The sequence below is a fragment of the Mauremys mutica genome, chromosome 5 (genome assembly GCF_020497125.1).
Source record: "Mauremys mutica isolate MM-2020 ecotype Southern chromosome 5, ASM2049712v1, whole genome shotgun sequence".
Classification (NCBI taxonomy): Eukaryota; Metazoa; Chordata; order Testudines; family Geoemydidae; genus Mauremys; species Mauremys mutica.
In genome coordinates this window covers 67288750-67311808 of record NC_059076.1, presented here as the reverse complement: position 1 = coordinate 67311808, position 23059 = coordinate 67288750, and the positions used below count along the sequence as shown (strand labels likewise).

Genomic DNA, 23059 nt, shown 5'->3' with positions numbered 1-23059 from the left:
ACCTTTATTTTTACTCTAAGACATAGTCTGTAAATCAAGTTTACAACTGGTAACTTTTTTCTATAAAGAATTATTGATTGATTATTCCAGATACAGTATTTCTTATCCAGACAGAATCCATTGTTTATTGTATTGCTTGTAATATAACTATTTCTTGGAACCAATCCCTTAATTCTGTATACATACTTAGTCTGCTCTCATAATTGTGTGTTTTATAGGACTCCCCATCATTGTTCTCTACTGCAGATTTTAGAATAGTATATTACACAATGAATTGTTTCATTATAGTACTACCAATAGTAATTAGACAAGCATTTGGCAGTATTACTTTCTAAAAGCAGTCATAAGTCATCCTGTTGCTTTAAAATTACTAATCAGTGTATAGAATATTTATGTGGCTCATGCTTCTTCATCATGTAGTTATTGCTCAAAGCTGTTTCTAGCATATGGGTGTGTGCGGGTATGATCATGAGTGTATGTCTCTGTATGCTATACAGTATACATGCATGTACTTACAGTACACTCACACCTACATAATAGCATGACAAGCACTACCTGGTATTAATCTCAATGGAGAAAGAATCAGATTCAAAATTTAGTAAATGCTGCAAACAAATCAGACAAGTAAACATCCACGTCATTTATAAACCATTGGATACTTTGGTTCACCAACTTCCCCCCATTTATTTTTCTAAGCAGCATACATCTCTCTGCATCTAAATAGTTCCAGGGATCAGCTAGCATTAAAACTAATCACCACTTCATCCCAGAAAAGTTTATTCCACGTAGGTCAAAGCTGAGGTGAACTATTAAGGAAATCTAAGCTTGTCATGGAATTGTCCAGACTACTTCTGACAAGTTAATGGTACTATTCCTACACTTGTGTACGTGAAAAGTTTGACATTGCATCTGTAATGTAAAAGCAATATTAGAAAAATGACAGAGGTAAACTGTATGGGATTTCACGGAATGTGTGTTGATTGTTTGCTTTCTGAAGTGTCTATGATCCACTGATAAGTCCAGTGTAAATTAAGACTGTCTCTGACTGTGTGCATGTGTACAACACCTAGCACAACAGGACTCATCTCATTTGGGGCCACCAGGCACTACTGAAACACAAATTAACAATAATGCATCTGTTCCTTAAAAGTAAAATGGAGCACCAAGTCTTTGATCAATATGAAAATAAAGATACAATGAAAACTTTTGAGTAATGGCTCAAAATAAGTTGCTTAACGCAGATGATCTGCTAATAAAGGCATAATATAATTTTACACTTTACATTTGTGGATACTTGGGTTTGTTTTTAAGACAGGAGGCTACCTAATAAAGCTCTTGTTGTCAGTGAAAATGATTATGGCTCTCAAGACTGTCTGAAGTTCTTGTTATAAATAAAATATTTTAATGACGTTATCTCTCAATATTCGGTGAGAGTTTCACCATTCTTTTCATTTATTAATTAGTCAGGAATTTACAATACCAGACCAGTAGTGACAGGCTGCAACAAGCAGTATCTCCTCTGCAGCCTTCTGTGCTGATTGATTAATTCTGTGCTATCCCAAAAACATGTACCATCATCTTGAGCTTTGTTGAAAGAAGCTGGGAACCTACCCTCAGGTTATTTCTTCTTCTTTTCACAAACAAATGATTTCAAAATCTACATAGTTTCCAAAGATTACAAAACTTGCTTCTCCCATAGTGGTGGTTCCTAACCCAACAATTAGCACCAGACAGGAATCAGACAGCAGTCTCTGAACCATCAAACCCATTTTGCAAATTCAATAGGGATTGTTTTGTAGATCAAATCTCCTCCCATTTACAATTATATGGACCATTTCTACTCCTGTTCATGATCACATAATATCCCAATGAAAGCTGCTTACATGGAAAGTATTCACTGAATTTTGCCTGATATCAAATGTGATTTGATGTGCCAGAAAAAAGGAAGATGTACCATTTGATCAGCCAGCCAGCACAGACCACCAGCCTGGACTACAGTTTCAGAACTGCTGATACTTGCTGATCTCTGAAAACAAATCACAAGCAGTTTGGCATGGTGGTTAGTACACTACATTGCCAGCAGGAAGGAAACCTGAGTTCCTTTACCAGTCTCTGCTTTTTGTGCACTTGGCCAGCTGGGATTGGAGGAAGCTACAGAGGCAACACACTCAGTCTTTGGGGTAAGGATTTCTTGAACTGCTCCTGATCTCCTCCAAGTTAGATGGGGGTGGGGGCCCACATCTACTCAGTTGTTTTTGTGACAACAATCAATTAGCACTGAGAAAGCTAGATTCTCAAGCTAGGTAAGGAATGCAGAACACCACTTTCTAGGTATATCCTCATTTGTTGCAAATCAGTATAAGTCCATTGAAGTCAATTGAGCTATGCTCATTTACACTAACCAAAGATCAAAAGGCATAGGATTGTACCTCTATTGCTCTTTGATCTTAAATAAGATCATCTGTTTTAAACAGTCACTAAAGAGTCCTATATAATTGTGGTGAGGGACATTAACCTCTCATGAGTGCCTTCTGTTGGCTGGGTGTGATACTGCAGTCGTTCCTGGTCCTTGCACCCCTGCAGCTTGTTGACCTTACTTCAGTGGCTTAGCCCTCCAGCCAGTCACACAGTCTGAAATGGATGAACTAACCCCTTCCAGGGTATTCAAGTCCACAACAAATACAAACAAAAGTCTTCCAGTCCCTGTCTCAAGCTGGACTCAGACCCTCCTTCCTCCGGGTGCCTTCTCTCTTCAGCCCCTCTTGGGCTTCTTTAAATCCAGCCCTCTGCTCAGGTGTCTGAAATAAATTTATTCCCTTTTCAGGGCTTAGTAAAGAGTCTTGGCAGAACTGTCGGTCTACCCTCACCAGGGTCTTCAGCCCTGTACCTTGGGGCCCTTTTAAATCTAGCCCTTTTTCTTGGGCTTTTAAACTATCCATGTCCCCTTTCTGGAACTTAGGCCATTGCAGCACTGCAGCCCATTCACCACTTCAGGTCTCAACCCAGGAACCATATAAACAGCAGCCACATGCTGCTCCCTTTACCTGGTTGCTGCTACATTGCCTGGGCCTCTTCCCACCTGGCCTCTTTACTTAAGCTCCCATTGAACACCGTTTATCCAGAGCAGAACACCCTTCCTTGCCTATCTGACTCCAGCTGGGAACTGAGCTACTCACTCCCTGAAGCTCCTTTTATCTGAGCCTGCTGGGCTCTGACTCACTGTTTCTAAGCAGGCCTGGAGGACCCACCTTCACTGCTCCTTTCCTGGGGTGGGGTGTGGTAGGACCACGATGCTCCAGCAGGGGGCCTTGAAAGGCCAGGTACACGCCCTCACAATAATATATGTTCATATGCACCTTGGAGTTCCTCTTGGCCGCTTCTGCTGGCTCCCTAGACATCTTTGAGGAGCAGTAGGCACTGTCCAGGCGTCTCTGCTTGGTGTCCCCTTCCAGTTCCCTGCTTATGGCCCTATGATTTCACTCTTGTCCCCATGGCCCTGGGTTTAGTTGCTCCTCCTCTTAGGCTAGGCGAGGCGCCTTCAGATGTGGGCAGGTTTGTGCACACCCACCTCCTGGAACTCAATAGGTGCACCTTGGAATGAATGCATAATGAATGAAAAAATTATCTTGCTCCTGTTCATGTGATGAATACATCTGTGACTTGATAGCAGTGCACAGGCTTCCAGAAGAAAAGCCTGGAAGATTGAAAGTTAGCTGCGTAACTTCTTTCCATTCATGGGTATAGTTTAGAATTTAGCCTCCACCCTTTACATTGCAATGGAATGCAGCCAGGAGATAGAGAGGAAGAGAAAATTAGATCTAGAGTGAGCTTCACCCATGCTTCAGCCCTTATGCACCAGCGAAAAGGGCAGCAGCAGCATATAAGGGCCTTGTGGCTGTGTTCCACAGTTCCTGCACCTGGAGAATCCTCCTCCAGATACCAAGGTTTTAAGACGCCTTTTTGCCATTCTGGCCCTTTCATGTGATTCTGAGGGGACAGAGCTGGTGTGAGGATCTAATCCTTTATTCTTTTGTCTGGGTCCCTCTCCTATATCATAAAGATACATATTCCACATTTGCTCCTTAGCAAGTGGAGACCTATGGTGGATCTTGCCTATAGTGTGTGTGTGTGTGGGGGGGGGGTTTCAAGATATTGACACATAGGTAACCTGTTAGTCCAGGCTTCTTTAGGCCTTTGTTGACCGTTTATTATCATATATGCATACAAATTGTTTTAGCACATAAATGCCTGTTTGCTGATATTACTACTTTTCCTTGAATTTACTACCATTTCTAGGGGGTAAATCTGGGAATTTGTTTATACTTTGTATACAAAGTAGATAAAGGTGTCTTTCAAAAGAAAAAAAAAGAAATTCTAAAATTAAATAATCTGAATTAGCTTGCATTAATATTTTACTACTTGCATTGCTTTTCTGAAGTTGTATTTGAAACTTATATATTTAATTATTTTTAACACATCATCATTAATACATATTTTAAAAAATACTTAGTGGGAAGAACACTCCCCATATCTGGGAAGTCAGGATCTATCTATCTTAGGAACTTACAAGGTCCCTATCACTGTAGTATATAAGCATTTCACCAGCTTATCCTCACAACATCCCTGGGAAGTAGGGAGTTGCTAATCACCCCATTTTACAGGGAACTGGGGCACAGAGAGGCTAAGTGACTTGCCCAGGGTCACACAGAAAGCCTGTAGCAGAGCAGACACTTGGGCCTAGATCTGCCAAGTCCTAAACTAGTGCTCTAACCCCTCTCCACAGGGCTCAGTGATGTGAGAATCAGTCAGAAATGATGGGTAAGGTAAAGGCAATGAATTAAAAACATACATCACCACATGTATCACATGTTAAGTTATAAAAGAGGTCTTTCAAGCAAGTGTTCAATGCATTTTTAAAAGCCGACAATAGAAAACCAGAATCCTCAGCTTGTATAAATTGGTAGTGCTGCACTGAAGCTGGTATTGGGAGCACAGTTTCTCCCTGTGCTTCCCCGGAATTCACGTAGAAGGTGGTGGAACTGTGGGGCTTCAGAGTGGAATTCCAGTTCATTTTCGGAGGTTACACACTTGACCCATTTGAGAATGATTTGGGAAAAACTCTTTGAGTAGATTCATATACGGAGCATCAGTGGTGCCTCAGAAAGACCAGTCCAAATAGTTCCCTGACTGTTACCTCATTTCTAAGTGCTTGCAAAGATTTATCATGTCTCGTATTTTAAAGAGTAGTACAACTGCTGAACAAAACTGAAGAACAGAACAGAAGTTGGCTGAAACACCTCCTGGATTTGCAGTGAGAATACAAGTAACTTTGTCACTCAGTCCTTAGGTAGTTTTGTGACCCTAGTTAGAACCCAGGAATGTTAGAGCATCTTTGTCCTCAGCAATCAGAGGTTTATTCTTAAATCTTCCAAGAGAATAACAGTTTTCCAGCTCCATTAGAATTTTGCTTTTTTTTTTTAAAGGACTAAACAACAAAAACTGCCTAATTGGTCCAGATGCATTTACTTATGCTATTGTAAAGTAAAATAGGATAGTTGATGTTGAATGCTGTGGACGTGGAATCCATAGAAATGTGATAATTTATTCCAGCTGTAATTTCCCATGCAATGATTTTTATGAACTTCCCTGCCTATCATTTCCATGACTTAACCTGCCATTGTGGATAATGAAAAGAAAAAAACAAAAAACAAACAATAACACCCCCCCCCCGACACTTCCCTTTTCTCCACATTGATCATTGGAGGCCAGATTCTCTCTCTCACCCAGCACAAAAGAGGTAAAAGCTGGAGGTGCCTGGCCAACTGAGAATTCCACTGGTGGGTGAGTGGAGGACCCTCAGTTGGGGTGAAGCCACTATAACTGGCTCCTGTACCCCTCCCAAGCTAGCATATGGAGCATGTCATGATGGGCTCCTTAACTAAGAGGAGAGTATGTGTTCCAAAAATTGTTTAAGTTCTCTTGTTTTTGGGGATGTCTGTGTGCAATTACCTATACAACAGTAATTCTAACAAAAACAAGATTGAATAAAACTGGAGGGAAATTGAATTAAAATAAATGGTTTGCTTAACATACCTTGTAAAATTAACTATATAAGACATTGTCATCTTAGTTACACAGAATGAACTTTGTCTGAAAAGCAAGTTCCTGTTCTCCTATTCTCTTGTCAGAGTCAGCTCCTGCTGCTGTGTCCAGAGAGAGATGAATGACTCCCTCTCTCACTCAACCAACCAGTGTCCCTAGAGCCAGTGTCACTACCTCTGGTTTACAAACCATTTTTCTCCAGTTACCTATGCACACAATAGGGTTTGGACTCCCTATTTTCTCTATGGGTATGTCTACACTTAAAGCTACAGTGGAGCAGCTGCACACCTGCAGCACTTCAGTGTAGACTCTACCTATGCTGATGGGAGAGGTTCTCATGTCAGCATAGGTAATCCACCACCCCAAGAGGCAGTAGCTAGGTTGACGGAAGAATTCTCCAGTTGACCTAGCACTGTCTACACCAGCGGTTAGGTCAGTATTGCTAGTGTACCTAGTGATGTAAGTTCCTAGAGTAGAGTAAGGCCTTGTATTGTCCTTTCAAATGGGCAGATTGGGGTGGAGTGAGGACAATGCCAAAGTAATTTTCCATTTTTATGAACTATAAATTAGAAACTGAGATCCAGACCTTCTATCACAGCTGGGGCTCTGTGATAGACCTCTGGCCCCTGAACTTCTTTGCTACACTGGATCTTAGTGCAAGAGAGAATTTGGCCGTATGGTTTTCAGAAGTAGATTAAGTTTGTCTAGTAAGCTCTTACTTAAAATACATTTTCATGTTGATGGCACATATCACCTCTTGTCACCTGGAAAACAATGTGTTGTCAAGTGAACCATGACCATTTTTAGACCGAGAGGCATGGTGTAGAACATCACTGGAGCATCAAGAACTCCTGAATTCTAATCCTGACTCTTATAACAACTTGTGTGATGTGTCCTTGGACAAATAACCTAGTGCATGCCTCAGTTTCCTTGTCTTTAAAAAGAGTATAATAAAACCTATTTCATACCTATTTCACAGGGATGTTGTGAGGATTCATGTTTGTAGAGCATTTTGAAGATGAAAAGCACAATATAAATATTTAGTATTAGTCTCAGTCTTGCAGGCAAGCTGTGCATATTCTTGGTTAAAATTGTTCTAATGGCATCCATCTGCATCTTGAATACAAGAAAGAAATTGTAAGACTGCCTGTCTATGATCAAGACTTTTTTATGCAGCTCACCCTACTGTTTGGCATTTAGCCAATTGCAATAGCCTATTGAGGAGGGAAACAGCTCTGAAGGAAAGAATGTGCATGTTAAGCAGAAGACGGCTTTTGCAAAGGGTGAGAAAAATAAGACAAATATCACCAACTGCCAAAGTACTCACTGGTATACACAAGAATGAAGCAAGACAAAGGGAAGGAAAAAAAATGTAATAGGCCCCTGACACCTTCCTCCTCATATCCCCCACTAAAGTGAATATCAGCCCATGTGCACTGCAGGCTGCAATAAAGAATTCTTCTACCTCAGGACCAGGTCTGCTTTACATTAAGGTTGCTTCTCTGTGGAAAAATATGGGCGGGATTAGTTTGGAGCTACTTAAAGCAATCCAGAATGTGACTAAACTTTCATCATTACAGCAATGATGCTAAAAGTTTTAGGGTCAGCTAGGTAAGGCCAGATCACATTGAGAAGGCACCCAAGTGATCTGCTTTTCTAATAGCATGACAATGACCTTTTTATTTAACTGGATTCATCTCACTGTCAGATGCACTATTTTGTTGCTGATCCCCAAGTCTTCCTAAGAATTACAGGACACAGTGCAGAATCGCAAGAAATTTCTGTTGCCTGATACATATCCGATGTCAGAACTAGTCTCCTTACTTCCTCTCTCTAGTCATCTATGGATTCATTTCACTCAAGCTGTGCTGCAGCTGTACATTGCTGCAGAGCCGCAACAAACATATAGTGTTGCAGCCAATATGTCCTCCTCCACTTCCTACAAGGTTTCAAGCCAAGAGAGGTCAACAGGTAGCCACCTTCCCCTGATGCTGTTTTCCCTTTTATAAGGCTTGGTACCTTCTCTTAAGCCCAACTGGGCAGTAAGTATTGTAATCTTTCACAGGTGCACTGGGCCCCACTCCCTCTTAAAGGGGTTAGTCACCCTGTGACAAGCCAACAGAAGTTCTGGATCTGTAACAGACCTGGCTGAAACCCTGGATTACTTTTTGGCAAAACTTTTAGCAAAAAAACTTGTCCCTATTTTCTGCTGGATTTTTTTTAACTCCCTCTCCTGCAATCACACTGTCCCTGTAGGTCTACTCTAGGAACTTACATCACCACCATATTTGGGGTCAGGAAGGAATTTCCCTCCAATTCAGAGTGGCAGAGACCCTGGGAGTTTTCACCTTTCTCTGCAGCATGGGGCATGGGTCACTTACAGGTTTAAACTAGTGTAAATGGTGAATTCTCTGTAACTTGGAGTCTTTAAACCATGATTTGAGGACTTCAGTAACTCAGACAGAGGTTAGCAGTCTATTACAGGAGTGGGTGGGTGAGGTTCTGTGGCCTGCAATGTGCAGGAGGTCAGACTAGGTGATCACAATGGTCTCTTCTGACCTTAAAGTCTATGAGTCTATGTCTTCACTGTAGATTTAACCTGGTCTGGGCACCTCAGTTAGCCTGGGGCCGAGCAGGGGTCAAGCACCCCCGGGGAAATCAGCAAGTCGGCGCCTCTGCAACACCCCCAAACTCCTTATGCCCAGTGCCCCCCCGGACCTATCAGGGGCGGCTCTAGAAATCAGGCTGCCCCAAGCAGTGCGGTGCGCTGCGCCGCCCTTCCCCGTCCCGCGGCGGGTCCCCTCTTCCCGCGGCTCCGATTGACCTGCCGCAGGCATTCCTGCGGGAGCTCAACCGGAGCCGCGGGAAGAGGGGACCCGCCGCAGTCATGCCTGCGGCAGGTCCGCTCGTCCTGGGCTCCGGTGGACCTCCCGCAGGCATGCCTGCGGGAGCTCAACCGGAGCCAAATGCCGCCCCCAGGGAAAGGGCCGCCCCACGCGCCTGCTTGGCGCGCTGGGGTCTAGAGCCGCCCCTGGGACCTATTATGCTCAGCACTCCGCCTCCACCCACTCCCCACAAATTCACAGCACCCTGCACAATATCACCTCTGCCCAGTGCCCCCCTGCCCACAGCCCCACCACTACTGCCTAGCTCCCCACACAGAACCCCCATTCCCTAGTGCCCCAACACACAGATCTCCCCCACCCCCTCACAGCCTTCACCCCCAGGTTCCCCAGAGACCCACTGCCCATGTCCTGCCTCCCAGCCACACTCACTGGCCCTGCTGGGAGGTGACTGTGTCTGCGGGGCTGAGCCGGCAGCGCAGCCAGGGCTCCGGCCCCTTGGGAGTGGCATGATCAGCCAGGCCAGGACCTGCCCCGGCCGGGCTCCTTCAGGACCCACTTGCCTGGAGAAGCCCAGCCAAGCCTCTCAGACTGTCCCCCGACCCCAACTGGCCAGGCTTCTGCAGCAGTCCGAGGTGGCTCAGCTCTGGGGAGACAGGGCCCCACAGGTGGTGGGAAGCAGAGACTGCACAGAGCTGGAACTGAACTGGGGTCCAGCCAGGGGGCACTCCCAGAGTATTGCCAATTTAGCTACTTTCTCACTAGATTAGGGACTTTTTGGTTTCCCCAGCAAGAAAATAAGTGTCAAAGTGGCCAGTGACAAACTAGTGACTTTCACTGCCAATTACAATGACACTCAAAGAAGTCACCAATATCTATAGTCACAAAATCATTCACAAGCAACTCAGTAGTGTTAATAAAATCCATTCCATGCTCTTTTTACTTCACTCTTTTGCAAACCAAGTCAATATATTATGTGTCAATTGAGCATGTCCTCGGAAGGAATCACATTCCAGGGCTTCTTAGGCTGAGATCACTATAATCTGCAGGTCAGGAAAAGTAGTTTGTGGAGGCTAATTAAATACTTTGCTAAAGCCACGCACACGTTGGAAAGAGCAGCACATTAGCCCAGGCTTGTTTTTACCCAAATGTGTTCTTTCTCGCTGCTCTGTAGTAGGTAGCGCACCCTGTAATGCAGGGGAAGATGGCTAATGAAGCAGGCAGGACAGGGGAGGCAGGTTTGCCAGTGAGGACAGTTGCCTGGATGGAAGGTGGGGTGGGATGAGACAGGGCCATGTGCCCCAGTGGGGCAGGGGGCACCATGCCTCTAGGGATGAAGCCCTTAATACAGGATCAAAGGTGGAGCTAGCTTGATTTCAGCTCCCCTTTACTCCTACCCTGGACTTGGATTGGGATTAGCTGTCCAGCTGTTTTCAGAAATGGAACCTTAGAAGCGGGGGGATTGGGAAGGGGTCCGGCTAGTGGATTTTTGTTTTTAAATCTACTTTCTTGGCTCCCTGCAGTGCTGAGCTCACCTCTGTACACTACAGCCCAGCACGGCTGGAGTTGGTTAATTTCAGATGATCCTCCTTTTCTTGCCAGGCTGGATTTGAGCCAACAGGTTAGTGAAAGGGAAAGCCCAGAAGCCAGGAGAAAGAGAGTATTCACCTGACCTGAGCTCGGCGCTGCAGGGAGCCAAGAAAGTATTCTTAGTGCATGAATTCACTAAATTAAATGACTTGCAGCAGATGGTAAAGTATGGAGCCAGCTCAGGATGATGACCTGTTATAGCTGTTGGCATTAAAACAATTCTGATTTCAAAACCAGGAGGCAAATTTAGCACATGAGACACAGGAGAGGGCATTCCATCTGAGGCTTGTCACCCTGAGAAAGCAGCACCGTGCCTTGCTAGGCAGATAACACAAGTTACAGGCAGACATGTAAGAGTGGAGACAGATGAGTTAGGTTTTAATAGCTATGGGGTCTCCCTATGCTCAGTGGCACCTGCAGCCATATGGACAGGGCCGGCTCTACAGTTTTCGCCGCCCCAAGCAGCGCACCGAATTGCTGCCCCGGGCGGCGGGGACAGTCCGTGTGACCTTAGGGCGGCAGGTGCGTTTCCGCGGCGGCGGCAATTTGGCAGCAGCTTCTATGTTTAGCCTGAAGCCGCCTCGGACAGCTAAACATAGAAGCTGCTGCCGAATTGCCCTCACCGCGGAAACGCGCCTGCCGCCCTAACAGCGCACGGACTGCCCCCACCGCCCGAGGTGGCAACTCAGTGCGCTGCTTGGGGGCAAAACAACAGGGACTGCCGCCCCTTGCAGAATGCCGCCCCAAGCACCAGCTTGGAATGCTGGTGCCTGGAGCCGGCCCTGCATATGGAGATGGTGTGTGCCATTGGCAGGGGCAGGGCTCCTGATAGGGGAGAAAGGGTAGTTTGCCCTGGGCCCATAACCAAATGGTGTTTCAACCTGACATGCTGGGTTACAATGCCACTCACTGAAATTTGGCCTGGTGGCCTCTCTGCCTGGCCAAATCTTCAGTGGTGCCATGCTAAGTTAAAGTGAGAGTTGTTCACTTTCTGGAGGTGTCCCTACCTATTCTGATGTGTGGGAAGGCATTGGAGGACTATCAACACTCAAGTTAATTAGTCTACATCAACAATGCAGAGTGGACAGGTTACCAGCCCAAGTGAAAGTGGCATCTGGGATCTAGCCTGTCCATTTATTCTACTGGGCTATCTCCATTCAGCCCAGATTTCAGACACAGCCAAACTTGAGTTAGATGATGTTCTGTTGCGTGTTCCTGGGTTAGGGGCAACATCTGAGTAGGAGCCCGTGTCAACTTTTTAGTGAAAAGGTATCCTTAGAATTGCAATCAAATGCAATAGCTACTGATGATAGAACAGGGGACTATTGTGTCTACTGACTAGGAGGAAAAAAATGCATTTTCTATTAATGCTGTGTTCAAAAAATTACAACTGACAAAAAGTAAAATAAAATAAATCCTGCTTTCACTAAATTACTGAAGTGCTATGCCTAGGTATAAGAACCAGAACAGAACAGAATACATTAGCCGGGTTGTTGGGTAGTTTGAAGTCTCCTCAGCTGAGAGGTGGGTGGATGTGGAAGTCATCAGAGGCCAGCTGTGTACTCTGGTTCCAGGGCTTTCCAACTATTGTCTTTCATGAGCATTAAATTCAATCAAAAATCAAAGGAGTTTAACAAAGGTAAAGATATAGAGCGATCTGCATAGCTCCATCCAGCTCGCTGCTATAGACTACAGCAGGGGTCGGCAACCTTTCCGAAGTGGTGTGCCGAGTCTTCATTTCTTCACTCTAATTTAAGGTTTTGCGTGCCAGTAATACATTTCTCTTTCTAGAAGTCTATAATATATAACTAAACTATTGTTGTATGTAAAGTAAATAAGGTTTTTAAAATGTTTACGAAGCTTCATTTAAAATTAAATTAAAATGCAGAGCCCCCTGGACCGGTGGCCAGGGCAGTGTGAGTGCCACTGACAAACAGCTTGTGTGCCGCCTTCAGCATGCGTGCCATAGGTTGCCTACCCCTGGACTACAGTCCAGGGCTGTAGCACCAACAAACAGCTCCCCTGGGGCAGGACCCCATTAACCCCAAAGCTGGGTGCCCACAGATGCGCAGGCTCCCACTCTGACCCTCTTGCAGAAGGTCCGGGGTGTTAGCCACGGAAACACTCCGCCCCCCCCCCACCTCAAAAGGGCGCCGGTGCCCCCCGCTCCAGAGTCCCGGGCTGCGCGCCTGGAGAACGCGCCGGGCCGCTTGCACGAGGACAGTATGTCACAATGCAGCTGCCGCGCACGAGCAGCGACCCCAGCAACCGGCCCTCGCCGGCTGCTGCCTGCAGGGAGCCAACAGCTGCCGCCCGCTGCGCCCGGCGCTGGGCTGGGTCCGCCCAGGAGTAACCGAGGCAAACCGCAGGCAGGCAGCCGGGCAAAGGCGTCATGCCCGCCAGTACCCCCAGACCCTCCCTAGGAGCAGCCGCTACGGGGAAACGGATGATATTTACAGGTAATTAGTGCGTCTCCGCAGCTGAGAGCCCGGAGCTTGCAGAACAGGACAGCTGCGAGCCAGAGCCTGTCTCTGGCAGAGAGGCAGCAAAGTCTGTACGGTAAATCAAGCTGCTGCCTCGTAGCCAATACGACAGGGCTGCAATTAATATGATTGTACCATTCACAACCTAAACAATTATGTTCTACTATATTATTGATCATAAGCAGGAGCAATATGGACACAGAAAAATTAAGAGAGCTGCAATTCACTGTATATTATATTTTGTAATGGTGCTGCAGCTTTCTTTTATCGGGTGTGGGGGGGTCTTGATATCTAGATTGAAACCCCTCTCTTTGTTGTTGTTGGGGTTTTTTTTTAATGATACTGTCTTTTCCCATCAAGTAAATATCTCCATCGTTCAATCGTAAGGCCTTATTTAATGTGTGCGTGAGACAAACACACACAAAGCAGGAACGTGTAATCGACACTTCCTCAAGTTGGAAGCTTTTGTGCTCTGCTCAGCAGTGCTCATTCTTTATTGAAAAAGTGTGCCCTGAGCTTAGGTATTAAACAAAGAGACCATATCAGCGTCTGAGAGGAGTGCTACATCTGAGGGTCTGTATGAAAACCTCCTGCTGATAGCAAAGAGATTTCTCAGCATTGCAGTTTAATAGCAGTTACAAAGTTGGATACTTACTAGAAACACATTTGAATTTTAAATGTCTAGAAAATTATTATACAATGAAAAAGCACAGGAATTAAACTGAGGGACTGAGAGCAAATTTGTGTGTATTTAGTTTTTAAAAGTGCCTCTTTCAATTCATCGTGGGACCCTAACTTTATAATCACAAAAATAATACATATCTGAAATTTGAATTATACACAATTTATTATTTGATAGCTTGATTTCAGAGTACTCCTATACTATTAAACAATTAATTGTAAAATCAGTTAAACTTTCACTTTCATCCTTATACATTATACTCCAAAGAACTGGAAACAGACTATGAATTGTAGAAGGTATTTCAGACATGGTACACATTATTGAGAGTTATACTGAACACATTAGGCTGTGCTCTGCATATTATATACAGGAGACCAGTTCTGCCACGAGGGTACAGTCCCAATAAGAAAATATGAATAAAATACATTTGCCTTCATTCCAAATCTATCTGTCATTCACAGGTATTAATTTAACAGTTCAGCACCTCTAGATCTGTACAGGGGCAGCTATCTGGGTCCCTATTTTATTTGGTGCACATGTACACATTCCATTAGAGGGCCCAAAGCAGTAGCAGAACTGCATTGAACAGCCCAGCAGAGCACTTTCAAAAGTGCCCTTAATAAATATACTTGCACATGTGTAGCTAGAGTTTTGACCTAGAGCTGTCACTGTGGGTCTTATTTGTCTCCTTCTCTAAAGTACCCTGTGGAAGTGGACAAGTTCTGCAGGAAACTTCACCAGTTTTATTATGTACTTCCGTCTAAAGTGTCTCTATGCAGATAGGGATGCACTCACAGACACACAGAGCGGTGAGGAGCTGGTTGGCTCTCTACACCCACAAGTCTCAGGACATCTGAGGCCATTTAATCTGTCTACACTAGTGCTCCCACCATTGTTACCACTGAAACTGAGGGCCTCTCAGGAGCTCAGCAGAGTACCCTTTCTTCATGGCAGCCCTTTATGTGGTCCATGTGAGTGACTGCTCTTAAAATTGCCCCTCACCAGTAGTCTGACACTACAGAAGGGCACTACAAAAGTGAATGCTGATAGGGCAGCGCTGTTATCTTATGCAGGACAGTGTCACAGGAACAGCCATCCCTGACTCATGGAGTTCAAACACTAAGATGTACACATGGAGAGGCTTCCCTGGGGCTAATCTCAGGGGCTAATACCAGTTTAATTAAATTGATTTGAAAACTGATTTTGGTTTAACAGGTACAAGTTTATTGTGCAGACAAGGCTGCAAACTGACAATCCCTATATTTCTCTTGGGGTCAGGTGTTCTCAGATGACTCTGTCACATTAGAACAGAACTAGAATTTATTGACCATTTAGACAAGCTGCAATGCCAAATATCCCCTCAGGAGTTTTCTATAGGTCAAATCAGTGGCAGAGTTGAGATTAACATTGAGTTCCCTGCTCCCAAATCCAGTGCTCATATTAGTAGACCATGCCTTGCTCAAGGAAACTGTAACTCCAAAATGCATATTGCTACTCCTGGGGGGATTCTGCCCCACTGTGCATGTGCAGAATTCATATCCCCTGCAGATTTATTTGCTTCCCTGCAGAAAAATGACTTTCTGATAGGGAAGCTGCGAGAGCAGTCATGCACCACTCCCTTGCTGCGCAGGTACATAGTTTCAGGCATCCGGAGTAGCCGGCAGAGAGGTAAATCACTGCAGAGCTGGGGACACCCTAGACAGTGGCTCCTATCCTGAGCCAGGATCAGCTGCTAGTCCCAGCTGGGCTAGAGGCAGGAGAGCATGGGACTGCCTCTTCACCTGCAAGGAGTAGCTGGGACTGCATCAGACCCATCCCCAGAGAACTCGTCCACCTGCAGGAAGCTCAGCATCCTCCTCTGCTTACTGCCCACATCGGGGAAGGGGTTACTGTATGGGGAGCTGCTCCCCTATTCACCCAACCCCCATGCATCTGGACCTCCCAGAACCAAATACCCCTGCCAGGCCTCACCCCATACACCCAGAACCCCCTAGACTTCCATACCCAAACCCCACCCCATTGAACCTTAACCCCTGCACCTAGAGCCTCCAGCACCTAAACCCCTGCACCCAGACCACCCCCCACTGAACTCCCTACACTCAACCCCCACCCTGATGAACCCCACCTCCCTGCACCACCCTAAGCCCCCACATCCAGTCCCCCACGCAACTGACCCCTAACTAGTTGCACTCAGATCCCTACCCCACCAAGCCCCACTCCCCCAGCACCCAGACCTCCCTGCTGAGACTCCCACACCCCTCCACTGAACCCCAACAACTTTTACCTGGAAGCCCCTGCAGAATCCCATTGCCCCTGCACCTAGATAACCCCCTCCCAAATGCGCCTCTGTGCATTCAGACCCCCCACTGACCTGTCTGCATCCAGATTGTCCCACATAGAATCCTCTCACCTCACACCTGGATCCCCCCACACTTAGCCCCTCCATACTTGGATCCTGCCTGCCCCACACCTGGTGCACTTGGTGCAGAGGGGCAGGGCCAGGCCTTGTGCTATGTCAGGATCGGGTGCAGCCTCACCACTGTGTCCATGACTCCTTTGCTATATCCCTTCAGCCTCTGTTGTGCAGAGCACTGACTGACTGTTGACAGGTGGATCAAAAATAAAGTTAGCTTCTGTTTCTCTACTTCTCTTGCTTTGCTCCAGCCTCAGGCTCAGATGGTTCTCTGAGAGTCAGGTTTAGAAAAAAAAGCACAAGCAAATAAAAACAGTTAAATGTCATTGTAGTGCAGCTCCAGGCACAAAGTAGCTTTGAGAGCATCTCAGAATCCTTGCAAAGGTTAGATTAGGAAGTAAAGCTATAATACTTACCCGTACATTGTCAGGAAATTTATATTCCACCCCTTACATTCATTAGGGGGGACTGGATAGCTGTAAATTACAGGTTTGAGTCCAGCATGAGGAGACTGGCATTATTGATGCCTGTGTTGTACCTAGAGGAGTTGTATTTACATATTTGTCAGTCTGCTGCCTTTCAAAAGGAGATTTTTTTTTTAAGTGGACAAGTGTATGCATAAATTTGTGATACATTTGTTTTAGCTTTTGAGAAACCCTTGCAGAGATAAAATGTGATTACCAAACTCAACTAAGCTACACATCCACATTTTGGAGTCATTTCTTATTACAGTACAATTTAAAACAGAAATTAACTTTTCAGTATTTCTCAGTTTACAGTATCACCAATTAATGTTCAAAAAGTGATGCAGCTCTGAGGACTGGCTCATCAATTTTAGGAAAGAATAAGCAGTGGGCAGTTTTATCATTGGTTTGCTACAGCTGGCCACAGGGCCCAATCTTCTGAGGTGTTAAGCACCTCCTGCAAAGTGCCAAGTATCCTCAACTCTTACTGAAGTCCACAAGTGTTGCTGCACACACTAAACATTTGTCTACCCTTGAAAGTGTTTCTGATAAGGTAGGGTATCAATTTAAAGTGCAACAGCTATTCCTGAATAACTCCATGTGTGAACCGAAATAAGTGTGTCCACATATGGAGTGAATCAGGAACAAATCCATGCATAAACAAGCTCTTAAGCAACTTGCAGGATTTGATCTGTACCATATATCAGGCCAGGCTAAAGACAGTCACCATCCAACTGGGATGATGACTTTGGCCCTCATCCTGCAAAGACTTATGCACATACTTAACTTCATGTACCATGAGTAGTCCCATTGCCAGCTTCAAATGATAAAGTTGTAGTCATTTTGGAGTTATTGTTCTGCTGCTAGATTGAACTTCGTTGGGAAGGGCAATATAATTCTCCTACAGGGCACAATGCATTTAAATGATTGTGGTGTATTTAGCTGAAGCTGTTCACTGCATTTTAAGCACAGTTTGAGGATATATTTACGGTAATTATTTATTTAGATTTAAATAAAACAATGCTTATACAAAGCAGTAGGCACCATGATTAATAATTATAACAACAAAACATTATAACAATTATAACAATAATTATTATAACAACAACAACAAAAAGAAAAAAAATCCCCAGCAGCATTAAAGTAATTATTCAAAAAGGAGCTCTGCCAGTCTCTACTAAAATCCCATACTTTCCTGCCCCTTCATCATCATTCTGGGACCATATCCTCAGCCCTCTCCAAAAACCTAACCAAACAGAAGTGTTCTGCAGCATTCTCAGGAGGTGGCCATATTCCAGCTATTTTGGATCCAGGTAGAGACCATGTTCCAGAGACTTTGAGCCGTCACACAGCACACTGCAATGGGCTGCCTCTCTTCTACAACAAGGGGGAACCTATTCAAATGTCTCTAATGACTGCAGCTGGGACAGTATGGCCCAATTCCTCAAGATTCAAGATGAAGGGTCTTACAGAGTGACACACATTCCACCTGCTTTCCCATTCATGGAGAGTTTATAATTATTCCTTCCTTGATTGTTGTTTTCTTTACTCTAAAAGGAAAGATTGAACATACAACTTTGCTCTTTGTGTATAGAAGACATTATTTACAAGGAGTTAATCACACACTAGCAAGCATTAGGAGACCAGCGATGTACAATGTGTAGCAACTATATTTCTACAGATTATTTAAAGACACACCAGATTTCTTTTAAAGAAAGTCTGGATAGCAGATCAACATGTGTGATTAGTGAAGATTATTTTGTGTAGTTGAAATGTACAATGAGGTAATAATGTAATTGGCAGAGCTGAGAAATGCCAAAATAAAAACTTAACACCACATTGATGCTCCGAGCCAGAGGTGTCAATGTCTACTTTATTGTGCTCTCATTGTTGTGTATTTGGTTGTCATGGTTTTTGTTCCTATGGCAACTGAGTTAGATTATTAGAGGATAGCCCAGCCGGTTTCGGACGGTTGGGTGAGCTCTGTGTCGGTAAATAAAATGGTAGTTTTGTTAGCTGTCTGCTGTCTGGCCTCAAGTGATTTCTTCCTAAACCGTCTGCCCCCAAGGATATAACAAGTGGCGACGAGGATGGGATTCCGGTGCTGCTCCAGTAACAGAAGGAAGTAGAAGTCAAGATAAAGAACAAACAAACAAAAAAAGCTGCTTGTTTGCACTGACTGTGAAAGTGAAACTAAAAATCATGGCTACTCTGACCAGGCCACTGGAACCTTTTGATGAGAATATAGAGCAGTGGCATGTGTATACTGAGCGTTTTGAGCTTTTTGTTATTGCAAATGACATTACAGAAGCAAAGAAGGTGCCAATATTTTTAAGTGTTGTAGGGGCTAAAACCTACTCCCTGCTACGCAGCTTACTACACCCTGTTAAGCCAGCGACTAAATCTTACAGTGACATTGTGGAAATCCTGGGGTCCCATTTTTCCCAAAAACCACTGGTAATTGCTGAAAGATATAGGTTCCACAAAAGAGACCAAAAGGAAGATGAAACAGTTGTACAATTTGTAGCAATTTTAAAAAAGCTAGCAGAACACTGTGAATTTAAAGAAATGTTAAATGATGCCCTGTGTGACAGGTTAGTGTGTGGCCTCTACAGTGAAGCTATACAGAAGCGCCTACTGACAGAGGCTCAGCTTACATTAAAGAAGGCTGTTGATATTGCTGTCTCCATGGAACTGGCTACAAGGGAGGCACAATACATCGGTGCATCCCCTAGGGTGCAAAAAGTGTCACAAGAACTGACCCACAAAACTGTGCAGAGTCAAGAATGTTACCGCTGTGGTAAGCCGGGTCACCAGGTATCAGAATGCTGGTGTAAGGATCTGGTGTGTCGACACTGTGGCAAAAGGGGACACATTGAGTGTGCCTGTAAACAAAAGAAAAAGAGGCCTGTGGTCTGGCCGACAAAAAGAGGAACCCTGCATACACTAGAGCAGACACAGGATAATCAAAGTGACACCTCATCGCAAGAGGAAGTGCCACTGCATGTTTTGTCTTTGGCAGTGGGCTCACATGAATACTGGGCAACCCCATTGTTGGATGGCAAACTTATACGCATGGAACTGGACACCAGTGCAGCTGTCTCGCTGGTCTCTGAGACTGTGTATAAAGAAAAGCTACAGCATCTTCCGCTTAAGGCAACAAAAACTGTTCTGAAGACGTATACGGGAGAAGCTGTGCCCATGTTGGGCACTATTGATGTTAAGGTGGAGCTCAATGGACAGGCTGCTAAATTGCCACTGTTTGTGGTGAGAGGTAACTACCCAGCCTTAATGGGTAGGTCTTGGCTTGGGAAGATTCAACTGAACTGGGCAGAAGTGCACCGAATGACTAAAGAAGAAACCAGTCTAACCCCTATACTAAGGAAACATGCTGATGTTTTTGGAGATGATTTGGGAAGTATGAAGGGAATCACTGTGACATTGAACATTAAACCTGACAGTCCACCAAAATATCTGAAAGCCCGAACTGTGCCATATGCCATCAGGCCGAAAGTCGAAGCAGACCTGGAGCGCCTGGTCACCAATGGAGTCCTAATACCAGTTACCCATAGCTCATGGGCCATTCCTATCGTTCTAATAGTGAAGAAAGATGGCTCTCTCCGGATTTGCGGTGATTTTAAAGTCACTGTCAACCCAGTGTTGTGTGCAGAGCAATACCCACTTCCCCGCATCGATGACCTCTTCGCAGGCCTGGCTGGGGGACAAAAGTTCAGTAAGATTGATCTGAGTCAAGCATATTTACAGACGCACTTCAATGAAAAGTCCCAAGAGCTGTTGACTATTGTGACTCTTAAGGGGCTTTATCGATACTGTCGCCTACCATTCGGAATAACGTCTGCTCCCGCCCTGTTCCAGAGGGCTATGGACCAGATCTTGTGTGGCTTGTCAGGAGTTCAGTGCTATCTGGATGATATCCTGGTCACTGGAAGAAATGAAGAGGATCACTTAAAGAATTTAGAGGTTACCCTACAAAGATTGGAAGAGTATGGCCTACGAGTTCGCAAAGACAAGTGTGAATTCTTCAAGCCCTCTGTTAAATATTTGGGACATGTCATTGATTCTGCAGGTCTTCATAAGGCCCCTGCAAAAGTTAAAGCTATTGTGGAGGCTCCCCCACCTCGAAAAGTAAGCTAGCTGCGCTCGTTTCTAGGACTACTGAACTATTATGGAAAGTTCATCTCACAGTTAGCCACACTGCTAAAACCACTTCATGAGCTCCTTGGGCAGAACAAGGCCTGGAAGTGGACTGAAGCCTGTGATGTTGCATTTAACAAAGCTAAGGATGCATCGCTAAATTCTGAAGTTCTAACGCACTTTGATCCATCCTTACCCCTACAATTGGCCTGCGATGCCTCACCTTATGGAGTGGGAACAGTCGTGTCACACATTATGCCTTCGGGAGAAAAGAGACCTATTGCTTTTGCTTCATGCACTCTAAGCAAAGCAGAAACTAACTACGCCCAAATTGAATGTGAGGCATTAGGAATTGTTTTTGGAATTCAGAAGTTTCATCAGTACCTGTTTGGGCGAAAGTTTACTCTTCTCACAGACCATCGACCTCTGACGTCAATTTTTGGACCCTACACAGGCATTCCCCCATTAGCTGCTAGTCGTATACAACGTTGGGCATTGTTACTTTCAGCACACACATATGAAATCAAATATCGGAAATCCACTCTGCACGGCAATGCAGATGGCCTCTCAAGGTTGCCTTTGCTGGTCAAACATCAAGATAGTGCCCAAAAGGATATCTTCTACTTTGAACAGGTAGAGAATACACCCATCACTGCTACTGAGATAAAGAAGGCAACTCGTGTTGACCCAGTATTGTCCCAAGTTATGGACCTGGTGATGCATGGAAAATCTCGACAAACCTCTCCGGTCTCACCCGACCTTGTTACCTACATGTCCAGGAGGACAGAGTTATCGGTCCAATCTGGTTGTTTGTTGTGGGGGAGACGTGTCATTATTCCACCACCACTGAGATCACCGATGTTAGAACAGCTACATTCCGGTCACTGTGGAATAGTGCGCATGAAGGAAATTGCACAAAGCTATTTTTGGTGGCCTGGATTGGACAGTGCTATTGAAGAGAAGGCAAAAGCTTGTATGTCATGTCAGGGTGTGAGGAATGCACCCCAGTGGGCACCCCTACACCCATGGGACTAGTCTGAAAACCCGTGGCAACGTATTCACATTGACTTCGTTGGCCCCCTTGAAGGAAGCATGTTCTTGGTGGCTGTAGATGCCCATTCTAAATGGCCAGAAGTCTCTATAATGCAGTCCACTACTGCAGAGAGTACTATCCAAAAACTATGAGGACTCTTTAGTCATTTTGGTCTGCCAGAACAACTTGTGAGCGACAACGGACCGCAGTTCGTCTCTCAGGAGTTACAAAATTTTCTGAAGGCAAATGGGATACACCACATCACATCAGCACCATATCATCCATCCACCAACGGATTAGCTGAAAGATTTGTGCAGACAATGAAACACGCTTTGAAATCAGCAAGGGGACAACACTCCATTCAAAAGCGTCTGGATACCTTCTTACTTTCCTACAGAAACACACCTCATGCTACGACCAAGGCATCTCCGGCCTTTCTAATGATGGGACGACAGCTGCGCACTTGCTTTGATCTGCTGAAACCTTCTGAACCCTGACACATTGTGCAACATCAGCAGCAAAATCAAGTTATCAGACGGGAACCCAGAGCAAAAGAGCGAACCTTTAGCCCGGGACAGCCAGTTTTGGCTCGGAATTATACTTCCAGAGCTAAATGGGTCCCTGCCACAATCATCACTCAAACAGGACCTGTTTCCTACACAGTCCAGACTGCAGAGAATCTTACCTGGCGGTGACATGTAGATCAGCTGTTGCCAGGTCATGCCAGTCCTCAGGACACATCTGCAGTTGAGTGGTCTGACTTCACCACTTCTGGTGAGACACCGAATCACAAATCACCTGTTTCTGACTGTTCTCCTCCATTACTGCCGGTGGCTGAGATACCCCTTTGCCCAGCACGAGCTGATACCACCTCCTCACCTGTTCGTGCTGCAGACCCAGAGCCCATGATACTTTCGGGTGCAACAACACCAGAAGTTCGCCGTAATCCACCTAGAGACAGAAGGCCTCCTCATCAGCTGGATCTTTAGCTAGGGCGAACCCACGGTTATGGGGCAAAATAATCCCCAGGGTTTAGCCGGGAATGGAGGCAGTCTACCCTCCTTCTCTAGTCTATTGTGTGTTTTATTTAGGGGATGTTCTTATTGGGGGGGGGAGGAATATGTTGTGTATTTGGTTGTCATGGTTTTTGTTCCTATGGCAACTGAGTTAGATTATTAGAGGATAGCCCAGCCGGTTTCGGCCGGTTGGGTGAGCTCTGTGTCGGTAAATAAAATGGTAGCTTTGTTAGCTGTCTGCTGTCTGGCCTCAAGTGATTTCTTCCTAAACCGGCTGC

The 23059-nt window shown here is 45.2% G+C and overlaps 1 protein-coding gene across 3 annotated transcripts in view; it reads left to right on the top strand.

Annotated features, from left to right (window-relative positions):
• The first annotated feature begins 12802 nt into the window (after positions 1 to 12802).
• The window catches only part of C5H4orf45 (chromosome 5 C4orf45 homolog), a 108883-nt gene continuing 98626 nt past the window's right edge, over positions 12803 to 23059 (top strand). For all 3 annotated transcript variants that reach the window (XM_045019483.1, XM_045019482.1, XM_045019481.1), the window contains exon 1: positions 12803 to 12994. In XM_045019483.1, coding sequence (XP_044875418.1) covers positions 12928 to 12994 — 67 coding nt within the window. In that variant the 5' untranslated portion in view covers positions 12803 to 12927. The remainder of the gene's footprint in view (positions 12995 to 23059) is intronic.